Source organism: Mustela lutreola, chromosome 3 (assembly GCF_030435805.1).
Source record: "Mustela lutreola isolate mMusLut2 chromosome 3, mMusLut2.pri, whole genome shotgun sequence".
Taxonomy (NCBI): Eukaryota; Metazoa; Chordata; class Mammalia; order Carnivora; family Mustelidae; genus Mustela; species Mustela lutreola.
The window spans coordinates 193063871-193078682 of NC_081292.1; the positions used below are offsets into that span (position 1 = coordinate 193063871).

General features: G+C 37.0%; 1 protein-coding gene across 6 annotated transcripts in view; it reads right to left on the reverse strand.

Moving 5' to 3' along the window:
- Window positions 1–14812, reverse strand: part of CPO (carboxypeptidase O) — a 57933-nt gene that overhangs the window by 23633 nt on the left and 19488 nt on the right. For 4 of the 6 annotated variants that reach the window (XM_059168258.1, XM_059168256.1, XM_059168261.1 and 1 more), the window contains one exon: window positions 3860–3962. In XM_059168258.1, coding sequence (XP_059024241.1) covers window positions 3860–3962 — 103 coding nt within the window. Of the gene's footprint in view, window positions 1–3859; window positions 3988–14812 lie in introns of all 6 variants that reach the window. The other 2 variants (XM_059168259.1, XM_059168260.1) reach the window with 1 other exon arrangement.

Genomic DNA, 14812 nt, shown 5'->3' on the forward strand with positions numbered 1-14812 from the left:
AATGAAGTAACTGAGAAGGATATCTTTTCAGCCCTCACTCAATCCATCCTCGCCCTGGCTGTCCTGCCCGTCCAGTCCAATCCAGAAATGAGATCATCAGAGAGGCTTTCACGACACTTTTGGGACAGAGATGGTGACTTTCAGAGCAACCCGGTTCCATCCTTCACACAGTTCAGCAAATGTTTGGGTCTTTATTTATCTTATTTATCATAGTTTTCTACTCAATGGGGAAAGTGAGTACACACAAAGCCGGGCTGGTCCCAGTGAATTCCTGTTTCAGTAGGGTTGGTGTTCCCTGGCAATTCCATCATATAGAATGGAAGAAATTAAAGGTAACTGGACACCATCAAGAACCAACATTTGGTTTTCCCCCAGCTAATGTCTGCCAAATGTGTGAGTACCTTGTTGCCTAGGCTCCGTCAGCACTGAAAGACTAGGACAATGTAATATGCCAAAAAAAGGAAAAAGAACAAGAAGGAGGGGGGGGGAGGAAGAGGAGGAGAGGGCGAAGAAGGAGAAGAACTGGATGGTATCTGAGTGAAAACTTCTGTTCCTAAGAAAGTTTATCATTTTTACATGAGATTAAACACAATACTTAAACCTCAGAAACCCAAATACTTAGTTCAAGCAATGTTGAAACCATATACTTAGAAAAGGCAATTCTTTGTTTCTAGGCAATTTCTTGGGTAATGCATAATGCATGTAGAGAGGGAGGAAAAGCTGGCTAATCCCCCAAATTATCACCAGTCTCATCTCACCAATCAAACGAAAAGATTATTGTACTGTGTGTATTCTTTTTGAATAGGAATTCATAAAATGTTTAACAAAGAAAGTGATCCTTTGGGGTACATTATTAATAAATATTGTAGATCTAAGATTGTCTAGTGGAGTTTTGATTGGAATGTATAAAAAGGCAAGAATCTAATGAATACTGAGGCAAATTTTGTATTTTCAATACTTCGTAAGGATACAGTTATATGAATATTTCATGACAGTAATGTATTTTCAAACTTTTTTTTTCCTTCTTACAAAATTAGCATACACTTATCGTGGAAAATTTAGAAAGTACGGAGAGGAGAAAAACAAAAAAGAGAAGAAGGAAAAATCTTCAATAATCCCACTTCCCTGAATCCCCTGTTGATATTCTGGCATATTTCTCATCAATCTTTTATCTGTGCGTATTTTTTTCTTGAACACAGTGCAGATTATATATATATATATATAGTTTTGTATTCTACTCCTTTGTTTTGCATGATATCCTACCGGAAGCATTTCCTCTAACCAATGAAAACTTTTTATGAATATTATTTTCAATGACTGTATAATATTTTGACAGTAGGTATATATTACATAACATCATTTATTTAAATATTGTCATCTATGCTGGCTCTTAAATCTATTTCCCCTTTTGGTTTTTTGCTCTTGTAAATAATTCTGGAGTTAACGACTTTTTGCATAAATCTTTGTGCTCATTTCTGGTTATTTCCTTGAGCTACATTCCAGGAAGAAGAAATAGTAGGTCAAAGGTGTGAGTATTTTCAAGGCATTTGGTTCATATTGCTAAATCCCAAGTGATTCTGCAGATTTACACTTTTATTGGGAGTGTGCAGTATATAGAAGAGTCCACCTCTCTAAATGCTCAAAATAAATATTACAAATCTTGCAATCTTTCTTAATCATAGGTTTTCTAGACTATTATTACACCATAGGTAATGAATAGAGTATCAAAATGGCAGGTAAACTATGTTTTGCATTGGTAAGAGCCATACCAGAGTGGACATTATTTTCTATTAGTAAATAATAATGATGATACAAACAGTCACTAAGGACCAGGACTAGAAGATGTAAGATGTTGTCCTCAAGTACAGTCAGAAGCTGCACTTGAGTTATCCAATGGAAGTCCTCTTAAGTCCCCCTGCCTGTGCCACATCACTTCCATAATTTAACCTGGGTTTGAAAAATATTTGTTCAAATCTTCATTAAAGAATATTCACAAAATGAAGAAAGAAGGGTGCCTCAGTGGCTCAGTCATTAAGTGTCTGCCTTTGGCTCAGATGGTGATCCCAGAGTTCTGGGATGGAGCCCCGCCATCAGGCTCCCTGCACTTGCTTCTCCCTCTGCCTGTGCCACCTTGCTTGTGCTCGCTCTCTGACAAATAAATTTTTTTTAAAATCCTTAAAAAAAAAAAAAAGGAAAAATCACCCAACCAAGGATAACAATGACCACTTTGGTACATATTTTTTCTTTTATTATTCTATTTATTTTATTACATTTTCTACTCTGTGTCTTTCTTTTAGCATAATACATGTCTTTTCTCATGCTATTAAATTTTTTGTAATCTTTATTCTAATAGATAAATAATATTCCATTGTCATATATCACATATCAACATTTACATAACCTAATGTGGGACATTTAAGTTATTTCCAAGTATTATAATATTTATGTTATAAATAAAGCTACATCTCAGTGTATAAAACTTTTTTGGGGAGGGCATGTGATTTGGTGAGTGCTGTGAAGTGTGTAAACCTGGTGATTCACAGACCTGTACCCCTGGGGATAAAAATATATGTTTATAAAAAATTAAAAAAAAAATTAAAAAAATAAATAAAGCTACATCTCAGTGTATAAAACTTTTCCCATACTTTATTTTCTCAAAATAAGTTTCCAGAGGCAGGGATCAGTATGTAAGTTTCATTTAAACAATGTGTAAGTTTAAAGCAAATAATAAGAATGGACAATTTATAAACTGATAAAATGAGTAATGATCAAGACAAACACTTGAACTTTTTAGAAATCAACAAAATGCAAAGTAAACCAACTGGGTATTTTCATATGTAAACATACAATTTTTCTAGAGGGCAATTTGGCAATGTATAGCAAGATTCTCACATTTTTCTCAGCTTCTGACCCAGGAATTCTACTTCCTGTAAATTCTATTAAGAAAAAAAAAAATCAAAGGTTTGCAAAAAATTTCATGTGGCTGGATACTCACCATGGCTTTTTTGTAAAAATAATATGGAGGACATTGGGAGTTGGAGGGAGAAGTGAGATGGGGGAAATCAGAAGGGGAGACAAACCATGAGAGACTATGGCTCTGAGAAACAAACTGAGGGTTTCAGAGGTGGGGGCATGGAAGGATGGGTGAGCCTGATGGTGGGAATTATGGAGGGTACGTATTGCATGGAGCACTGGGTGTGGTGCATAAACAATGAATTTTTGAAAACTAAAAATAAAATAAAATGGAAAAAAATGACAAAGTAGAAATCAACTGTAGAGTAGCAATGATGGAATGTAGCAATGATGGAATATTATTTGTGGTTGCAGTATGTATTAATGTCATAAGAAAATTTCTATAACACAGTTCAACTGAAAATTTCTGGCACTAGTACTGAATACATAATTATCTATCTATCCAAAAATATTAAGAGTAACTATTTCTTGGTGAAATTTTAAACACTTTAAGCATTTTTTAAAAAAATTGGAATAGTATGATTTACCAGTTGTGAAACTATAAATGAAGAGTTTTCATTATTTTTCATTAATTATAATAATGAATATAATAATGAAAATATAATGAATATAATAAATAATTATATTTCATTAATTTTCATTATAATTTCCTTTTTTCAATCATAAAACATGACATATCTATTGGTATTTATCATATTTTGTGCTGGAAAATATTAGATTTTTATTCAAAGACTTAAAGTAATGTTGAATGATAAAACTTTATTATTCTCATCTCATGGTGGTGTGTATGTGTAGGAAGAGGGGAGAGTCCAGCTACATGGATCTAGCTTTCCATTTAGACAATCTAAGTCAAGATAATCAGCCCCTCTTCCCACTTCACACTCACCCATCATATCCCAGCCCCTCAGGAACCAGGATCCCCAAGAGGTAAAGAGTCCCAAGCAGAGGCTTCATTCTTCTGCAGAGAACTAGAAAATCCTGGACTTCTCCTGTAGGTCAATGGATCAAACATCTCTGAGAAGGCATAAATACAGAGGCTCTTACAGTCAAGGTAAGGTAAGTCAGTTAATGAATGTCTCAGCAGAATTCTAAGTGAGTAGTTGTTTTATTAAATCTATCATGTCATCAAATAGCTTTTTTCTTATATAGTGGAAAATACTACCATTTGATTTTTCATTTCTCCTTGAAAACCAAATTTATACAAGCTCTGGACTCCAGATCCAGATACAAGCTCTAGATCCAGAAAGAAGTTTCTTCCTTCCACAGGTTTCTGGGCCTAATGGGTTGTATGTTTTCCACCCTGGGTGTGTTAGGTGTGGTTATTATTTGGATTTCCACTTCTCTCTTAAAGCTGTATTTTGGATCATATACCTTCTCCTGTTCTGAAAGATCACAGCGCCAGCTTCTTAAACGAATCTAGGTCTCTCCAAATCTGAACAGTGAAAACATTTTAAATCCTTTCTCAAGTGGATTTTCTCACACAGCCCTCTCACAAAAAGGTCTATGTCAGATACCCCACCGTGTTTTCAGACAAACCCAGATATGCCTAAATCTCAAACATGACCACTAAAAAGTAAAAGCTCAAGTTAAGATCATTGCTAAAAGTCTAACTGAGCAAGGCAAGATTTAGTGCAGAGAAGTAGAGGATTTAAAGGAGTCCTTGGCATTTCGGGGCCCAGTCTGAATCCTTTGATCTATATTCATTCATTCTTTCATTTATTCATTCACTCATTCATTCTACAAAATGTACAATGTTACAAAAATGTAACGAGTACCCACTTTATGCCAGGTATTAGTACTGAGATGAAAACAGACAAAGATGTGAGATTAAGAGTCACTTATGGTTTGTCTCCCTCCCAATCACATTAAAATAAAATTTATTAATGCTCTCTTAGTCCAAAAAAAAAAAAGAAAAGAAAACAGACAAAGATGAAAGAGACAGGTCATCTCTATGATTTATGGAAACTCAGAATTGAGAATAATTAACAAGTGTACAAACAAATAATACAATTTCAAGTAAAGGAAATCAAATTAAGGAGATAGGGGGTGATCATAGGCCAAGACTATACTGAGATGGAGAGGACTGTCCTGATTTATTTAAGATGATTTTTGAGGTAAGTTGTAAATGATGTGGTTCTTGAAAAAGCTTGTACGAAAAGTGTGCTAGGTAAAGGAAGCAGCATGTGTAGGGGTCCCAGAGAAGACATGAACTTGGTCCCAATAAGGTCCAATAAGAAATTGGAAGAAAGCCAAGGTTTGAGTAAAGTAGTGTTGAGAGAGTGATGGAAGTTGAAGTCAAGGAGATAGGTAAGAGGGCAGATCTTATGGAGACTATAAGTCTTACTATAGTACGGACTTGGAATATTATTCTAAGAAATCACTGAAAAGGTTTTGGTTTTGTATTTTAAATAATTTGTCTGGCTGCTGCATAGAGTGTAGGCAAGAGACAGACTGCATAGAAACAGAAAAGCCAGCTGGAAGGATACCATATCATTCCAAGGGAGAGATGATGGGGCCTCAGGTCAGTCAGTCATAGTGATACGGTACAATATGGTCACACTGGGAATTTACTTTAGAAGCAAATTTACTTATGGAATAATTGTGAAGTGTGAAGAAATTAGAAAACTCAAGATTAATTCCTAGACTTCGAGGTCACAAAATGAAGTGAATAGTGGTTAGTTTTTATGAGATGAGGAAAATTGAGAGAGGACAAGATTTGAAGAGAAAAAAACTTAAGAATTGTATTTGCCTTTGATAAATTTGACATGCTTATCAGATATCCAGGGGATTTTCAAGTGGGTAGCAACTATGGCAGGCTGGAGCTGAGGGAAGCTGGAGTGAGGTGAACAAATTTGTGACTCCAGCTTGTAAAAGATGGTGTTTGAAGCAGCATGAGGAGTTCATGTAGGGTGTGAATACAGAGTGAGAAGGCAAAAACAAAGACTGAGCCTTGGGCTGGTCTAACATTTAGAGGTCTTGGTAGAAGAGAGGAATCCAGCAACGGAAATTGAGAAAGAACAGCCAGCGAAGTAGGTGGAAAACTGCGAGACTGTTGTGTCCTAGAAGCCAAGTGAGAAAAGCATTTTAAGAAAGTGGGAGTTACCAGCTGGGCCAAATGTTGTTCAGAAGTGGAGTCAGATGAGGACTGAGAACTAGCAATCTTATATAGCAGAATAGAGGTTCCCAGAGACCTTGAAAAGAGCAATTACAGTCAACATGTGGTAGAAACAAAAGCCTGACTGGAGTTGGTTAAAGAAGGAAAGCCAAGTGAGAAAGTGGAGGCAGTGAGTATAGAAAACTCCGTTCGCATAGAACATGGCTCTCATCATAATGGCAACTTCATCATTATGATCTTCTGTCATCCCTTTAGGATATTGTTGATTCAGAAATCTTGAATTTGAGTTTTGTTGAAGTTCAGAATGCGAGGTAAAATGCAACCCCATGACATTCTTTCCCTCATCCATGTGCAGGTCAAAGCAGTCACCTCGTCCTAACTCTGAAGCAAAGGTTTTAATGGAGCTGTGAGTTCCACAGAGGGAGAATGGAACCAAGGAGCTGACAGTGGGTGTTTTTTAAATTTTTTTTCCATTCTCCTACTCTTTGGAATTGGACCAAGATGGACTCAGGGCAGAAAGATGCATGGTAATCCAAATAAAAGGCAAGATTAGAATAATCTTCCCCCTCTGACAAATATATAATTCCATGCTGTTATTCTGAAGCAAAAGAACATAAATAAAAATAAGAAATGCACCAAAATGCACAAACAATGCAAACAAATTGTTAGTAGAAACCTGCAAAAAAATTTCTTAATGTTGTGAGATCATTTGGCATTGCTACACAGGGTTTTCCTAAAGTCACTGATAATTAGATTTTCCTCAATCCCCATGTCCAATTGCACTGCAATATATGTTTCTCTACCAACTCACTGGCCAAAGATCATCTTTCTGCAACCTTATGTAATGAAAGCTGTAAGCTAGAGCACTGAAGGCCGATGAGCTGGAGCCACGGACTCCTCACTAACAAGGATGAATTATTAACACATCTTTCCTTATCGTTGTGTTTTATAGCTTTCTAGTTAGTCATCTCAAACAATTTATTCACAATAATACTGTTTTTTATTATTGCTGTTTTATAGTTCCTATAACAGTAAAATTTATCCTCAACTCTATTATTACAATATTCAACTACTAATGGAATTCTTGTTTTTATTTGATTGTTTTTTAAAGCCAGAGCAATAAAATTTACTCCCAAAAATATTATTGCAAGCTTCATGTCCTTTAAAGTATTTGATAGCATGCCTACAAACACATGTAGTTCTTTAAGTCCACAGGAGAGAAGACTTGCCAAAACATAGACATTGTTCTAAGAAAGATGTGGGAATTGGTTGCTATTCTATCTTTGATAGAATGAGTAATAAAATAGAAGAAATGGAAGAACCGTTGAGACTACTGATTTAGAGGAAGGTTACACTCTAATTGGCAGTAATGTTTGTTTAAAAAATCAACTTCATTTTTCTTCCATGCCAAACCCTGGACATTTCCACCATCTTCATCCTCCAAAATAATGTGCTCTCAAAATGAAACTCCTGATTTCTCATGGCTAGTTGCCATTTGAGTTGGAAAGAAGCTCTACAAAATATTACTAACAAAGGCTAGGGTCATTTTTGAAAGTAAACAGCTTCAAGGACCTAAAAATTGAAATGTACACAGCCAAGCCAGCTCACCATTTCTACTGTTCCTAATTTTTTCTCACTTACCCTGAACCCATGGTCACTACAATGAAATTCCCACTTGCCATGTACCTTTTATGCCTGGTGATATGACTTTTATGACTGAGTCAAAGGGCTAGAACATAAATTATAGGCCACCCACTGGAACAAAATATCAGTAGGACTCAAGAAAGAGGTGTGTCTGCTGGGCAAACATCCATGTGTGTTTAAGGGATTGGCCTCAGAAGGATAATAGTTTGACTTATGGTCACAAGCAGATGCAGGCAGATTAGGTGGAGACACAAGCCAATTGTCACTCAGAGATTATAGCCTTAGTAGCAGAAAAGGCAAAATCTAGATTTGGTTTCTATGACAGCACCAAGGGTACATTCTTGTTGTGACAGAAGCATAAGAGATTGCTGCTATCTTCTAAGACAACAAAGGAGTGGATGAGTGGATGGGTGAATGGGTGAATATATGGATGCGTGCAACGCATGAGTGGATGGATGGAAACATGAATTAAAATGCATATTATTGACAGATGGCATAAGTCCATTGTCTAGACCTAGTCTCTCACCTATGCAGCAAGGCTGAGTTTTCTGTGACCATCTGCTTCCCTTCACCTAGCTGAGGTAGCTATGGTTGCACCCTGTTGAAATCTACTTTAAAGAGAAAAACTGCTGCCAATCTCTGGCTGCGAGTACTTTTAGAATCTGACTCAGCATTCAAGCTGAGACTAAATGCTATTTAAGAGACATCCCCTAGCCAATGACTGAGCACAGAAGTGGTGCAAAGGCTCACCACGGTCCCCGTGCAGCATTCCTCTAGAAGCAATCTTCTTGGAGTGGCGCCACACTCAGAGGCTCTCTGTACCCAATCCTCCTTTCTTCCCTTTCACTTTTTACAGGGGTCAGATCTGCATCATTCTCTGAAGGCTCTCCTTTCCTTCTCTCTTTTTTTCCTCTTCCTTTTATCTTTCAAGGATTACTCCCTGTAAATCTCTTCCACTTCTAAGTTCATCTTGGCACCTGCTTCTCAGATGATCCAGCCAACACATCAATCAGACTCCAAGACAAATGAAAATAAATGAATATGATAGTCCTTGAGTCATAGGGATCTTTCTGGATTGGGTGGATAATTAGATACAGAAGCCAAACTGCAGTTCAGAAGAATAGGGGCAATCGTACACAACCAGTCCTTAGCAGGCTCCCAAAAGAAAGCCAGGAAACTACAGAAAATCACATGCGAGCTATTTATCATACCATACTATTAGCACATACCATACTATTTAGCATACCACACTAGCTGGCCTGAAAAAAAAAAAAGTATTTTCTATCTCACTGCTTGCTTGCTCTAATGTGTTTGCAGTACTATATGGCAGGGTCCTCAACCTTTTGTGGAGATGATAAACTTTGTTCTTTCCCTAATGCTGAAGTATCTTCTATTTAGATTATTATGGGAAGGAAGAGGAAAACAGAAGAAATTTATGCTCTCAAATGCCAACAGTGGAGATGGTAGAGCAAGGAGAGAGAAGATATCCCAGAGAAGAGCCTGGATTTTGTTCAGAAACCCCAAATACCTGCCTGGGTGAGGGATGGACATAGAACCAAGGTATGGTAAGGACAATTATCTTGGGAATTAGATCTTTGGATACTTCTCCATCTCTTTCCCAACTGGATAGTATCTCATTCAGCATTAACTATCAACTAATTTAAAAAACAAAGACAAAAACACTTTTGATTCATCACCCTAGATCATCATTCTGGAAATCTTGGTAAGGAGGATTATCATTTTTCAATCTACTTCCATTGATTTCTCAGGTATAAAGAAAAGGCAAAAGATAGGGAAACAACATGAATACCCATCAACAGACGAATGGATAAAGAAGATGTGTGTGTGTGTGTGTGTGTGTGTGTGTGTGTATACCACATATATAAATATACCTATATGTAGGTATGTATAAAAGAAATATATATATATATATATACATATATATATATATATATCCCATAGTATTATTCAGCTATGAAAAGAAGGAAGTTCTGCCACTTGTGGCAACATGGATGGACCATGAGGGCATAATGCTAAGTGAAATAAGTCAGAAAAAAATAAATACTATAAGATATCACTTATATATGAAATATAAACAAAAGCCAAACTCATAGAAACAGAGAGAAGGATGGTTACCAGAGGAAGGGAGGTGGGAGAAATGGGGAGATGTTGGTCAAAAGGTACAAATTTCAGTCAGAAGATGAATAAATTCTGGGGTTCTCATATACAGCATGGTTATTACAGTTAATAATACTGTATTATATACTTGAAAGTTGCTGAGAGTAAATCTTACATGCTCTCATCACCAAAAAAAAGGTAATTATGTGACATAATGAAAATGTTAGCTAATGCTATGGTGATCATCAGTTTGCAATATGGAAGTGTATCAAGTCAACATGTTGTACATCTTAAACTTAAATAACGTTATATGTCCATCTTATCTCAATAAAACTATAAATATAAGTGCATATATATTGAAATATACCTATATATAGGTATATATAAAAGAAAGGCACAATTAGAACAGACTTTCTTCTCTTCTCTGGTTTTTCCCAAGGTTCATTGTCTTACACCTTTTCATTTCTATTGACTATATTTAGCAAAATCATTATTAAAGATTATTACATTCATTGTCTGAATCTCAGTGCAATACTTGATGGGCCATGTACAGAACACTGGGTTAAAAATTGGAAGCCTTAGGTTCTAATTTTTGTTCCCTCATGTGTCAGCCATGTGACTAGGGGCAAATCTCACCTATTTTCCTTTATAAGTAGTTGTAACCGTCTGCCCTCCTACTCAGAGCTGTGGAACATATTAAATGAAATAATGTATGTGAAAACTCTGTGCACATTGTAGAAACTATCAAAAATATATTGTGTAATTATCATTGACACTAATAACAAGGATCTATAACCAGATTACAGTTCTGCACAAGAGTCTTCCAGTACTAGACCATACTATACAGAGGAGAAAAACCAAACTGCCAAACAGTAAAATGTAGAATGTTTTATCCTTTATCATGAAATTTCTTGACACAAAGTTCTCTAGAGAATTTTTCTAAAGGTGGAGCAAAGCATGGAGGGGCTTCTCTGCTTTACATACTTCAGAAAAACAGATTTTTGAAAATGAGCATCTGTTGAAAATGAGCTGTATCTTAGCTACCAAAATCAACTTATACAATCTATATAATCCTAGCTTGATGATTATGACCTAAGAACATATTCCAGCATAGTTGACTTCCAATATAAAATATCCCTAATTCAATATAATTCCTATATTCATATTCCCATAAATTTCACTATATGTCTAAAATAAAAAGATAGAAGCAAGACTCCTACTGGATTTCATGAGATTCAGTTTATACAGAAAAGTAGTTACTAAAATTACAATGGGGTTTAGTCAACCCAAATACATTAAAAAAGTTCAGCTCCCCACTTGTATACTGGGAGCACCAAATTTCACAAGACTCGTACTTGTTATTTCCAGCAAAGGGGGGTTGCATATCCCTTACCCTAACTTTCCCATGTCCTATTTGTTTCTTTATTTTTTATTTTTTATTTTTTATAAACATATAATGTATTTTTATCCCCAGGGGTACAGGTCTGTGAATCACCAGGTTTACACACTTCAGAGCACTCACCAAAGCACATACCCTCCCCAATGTCTATAACCCCATGCCCCTTCTCCAAACCCTCCTCCCCCGAGCAACCCTCAGTTTGTTTTGTGAGATTAAGAGTCACTTATGGTTTGTCTCCCTCCCAATCCCATCTTGTTTCATTTATTCTTCTCCTACCCCCTTAAGCCCCCATGTTGCATCACCACTCCAAAACTGCTAGAACTTGTACAGGAATTCAGTAAAGTGTCAGGATATAAAATCAATGCACAGAAATCAGTTGCATTTCTCTACACCAACAACAAGACAGAAGAAAGAGAAATTAAGGAGTCAATCCCATTTACAATTGCACCCAAACCATAAGATACCTAGGAATAAACCTAACCAAAGAATCTATACTCAGAAAACTATAAAGTACTCATGAAAGAAATTGAGGAAGACACAAAGAAATGAAAAAATGTTCCATGCTCCTGGATTGGAAGAATAAATATTGTGAAGATGTCTATGCTACCTAAAGCAATCTACACATTTAATGCAATTCCTATCAAAGTACCATCCATCTTTTTCAAAGAAATGGAACAAATAATCCTAAAATTTATATGGAACCAGAAAAGACCTCGAATAGCCAAAGGAATATTGAAAAAGAAAGCCAAAGTTGGTGGCATCACAGTTCCGGACTTCACGCACTATTACAAAGCTGTCATCATCAAGAAATAAGTCAAGCAGAGAGAGTCAACTATCATATGGTTTCACTTATTTGTGGAGCATAACAAATATCATGGAGGACAAGGGGTGTTAGAGGAGAAGGGAGTTGGGGTAAATTGGAAGTGGAGGTGAATCATGAGAGACTATGGACTCTGAAAAACAATCTGAGGGGTTTGAAGTGGCAAGGGGGGGTGGGAGGTTGGGGTACCAGGTGGTGGGTATTATAGAGGGCACGGATTGCATGGAGCACTGGGTGTGGTGAAAAAATAATGAATACTGTTTTTCTGAAAATAAATTAATTAATTAAAAAATAAATAAAGAAAGAACCAAAAAAAAAAAAAAAAAAAGACAGCATGGTACTGGCACAAAAACAGACACATAGATCAATGGAACAGAATAGAGGGCCCAGAGATAGACTCTCAACTCTATGGTCAACTAATCTTTGACAAAGCAGGAAAGAATGTCCAATGGAAAAAAGACCGCCTCTTCAATAAATGGTGTTGGGAAAATTGGGCAGCCACATGCAGAAAAATGAAATTGGACCATTTCCTTACACCACACACGAAAATAGACTAAATGGATGAATGACCTTAATGTGAGAAAGGAATCCATCAAAATCCTTGAGGAGAACACAGGCAGCAACCTCTTCGGCCTCAGCCGCAGCAACATCTTCCTAGGAACATCACCAAAGGCAAGGGAAGCAAGGGCAAAAAATGAACGATTGGGATTTTATCAAGATCCAAAGCTTTTGCACAGCAAAGGAAACAGTTAACAAAACCAAAAGACAACTGACAGAAATGGGAGAAGATATTTGCAAACAACATATCAGATAAAGGACTAGTGTCCAAAATCTATAAAGAACTTAGCAAACTCAACACCCAAAGAACAAATAATCCAATCAAGAAATGGGCAGAGGACATGAACAGACATTTCTGCAAAGAAGATATCCAGATGGCCAACAGACACATGAAAAAGTGCTCCATATCACTCGGCATCAGGGAAATACAAATCAAAACCACAATGAGGTATCACCTCACACCAGTCAGAATGGCTAAAATTAACAAGTCAGGAAATGACAGATGCTGGTGAGGATGTGGAGAAAGGGGAACCCTCCTACACTGTTGGTGGGAATGCAAGCTGGTGCAACCACTCTGGAAAACAACATGGAGGTTCCTCAAAATGTTGAAAATAGAACTGCCCTATGACCCAGCAATTGCACTACTGGGTATTTACCCTAAAGATACAAACGTAGTGATCCGAAGGGGCATGTGCACCCGAATGTTTATAGCAGCAATGTCCACAATAGCCAAACTATGGAAAGAACCTAGATGTCCATCAACAGATGAATGGATCAAGAAGATGTGGTATATATACACAATGGAATACTATGCAGCCATCAAAAGAAATGAAATCTTGCCATTTGTGACAACGTGGATGGAACTAGAGCATATCATGCTTAGCGAAATAAGTCAAGTGGAGAAAGACAACTATCATATGATCTCCCTGATTTGAGGAAGTGCTGTTTGTTTCTATTAGCATTTCCTTAACCCCCAGAAAGATGCCATATTGTTCTGATGGGAAGTCTTATAAAAGTTAAAGCAAATTACAGTTATCACTAAAGTTTATAGAGTGATTACTACATCCCAGATACTGTGCTTTAATGCATAAACAACCTTCATGTAGTAGTGATGTGGGAAACAGAGGCAAAGGAAAAATTACATTTCCTTACTGCTTAAGCCCATCCACAAGTCCTTGAAACAGTTAGAGTGACCTTCCTCTAGGAACTCAGTTGCCTCAGTGTTGACATTGTTACAGGCAAAAGGCAATCTTAGCATAACATTATCCCATTCCCTGGGATCCTGTGAGTCTACTTTATACATATAAAAATTCCTTTGGAAAATTCTTTATCTCTATCTCTCCCACCAAGATATATGGCCCACTGATAAACATTTAGAGTCTCATGACTGAGTTATTACTAAACAGTAATAAATGACTTTTTCCTAACAATAGCTAGTCCCTTCAGCGACCTGGAAATCTTGTTTCTAGATTCCATGTAGGCTTCTGCTGTCCCTAACCCCTCCTAACTTGAAAGTATATAATCAGACACCTATCACAACCCCAGTGCAGCTTTTTTCTGCTTGTGGACCCTGTTCCCATGCTTTAATAAAACCACTTTTTGGACTGGAGATGTCTTTCTTGATCATTTGCCCTGAACCCCAAAATCTACATCAGTAGGATCAACCATTGACCCCAATTACAGAAAAAGAAACTGAGTCAATCTGCATTGACCATGTTATCTAAAACCTACAATTAAAAAGCAGAATGTGGGGGGGGGGGCACCTGGGTGGCTCAGTGGGTTAAGCCTCTGCCTTCAGCTCAGGTCATGGTCCCAGGGTCCTGGGATCGAGGCCTGCATCAGGCTCTCTGCTCAGCAGGGAGCCTGCTTCCCCCTCTCTCTCTGCCTGCCTGTCTGCCCACTTGTGATTTCTCTCTCTCTTTCAAATAAATAATTAAAATCTTAAAAGAAAAAAAAAAAGCAGAATGTGGGGGCATTTGGGTGGCTTAGTCTGTTGAGCGTCAGACTCTTGGTTTCAGCTCAAGTCATGATCTCAGGGTCATGAGATTGAGCCCTGCATGCAGTACCAAGCTCAGTGGGTAGTCTGCTTGAAGACTATCGATCTCTGCCCCTTCCCCCACTTGTACATAAATATATAATATATAATATATAAATATAAATATATAAATCTTTTAAAAAAGAATCA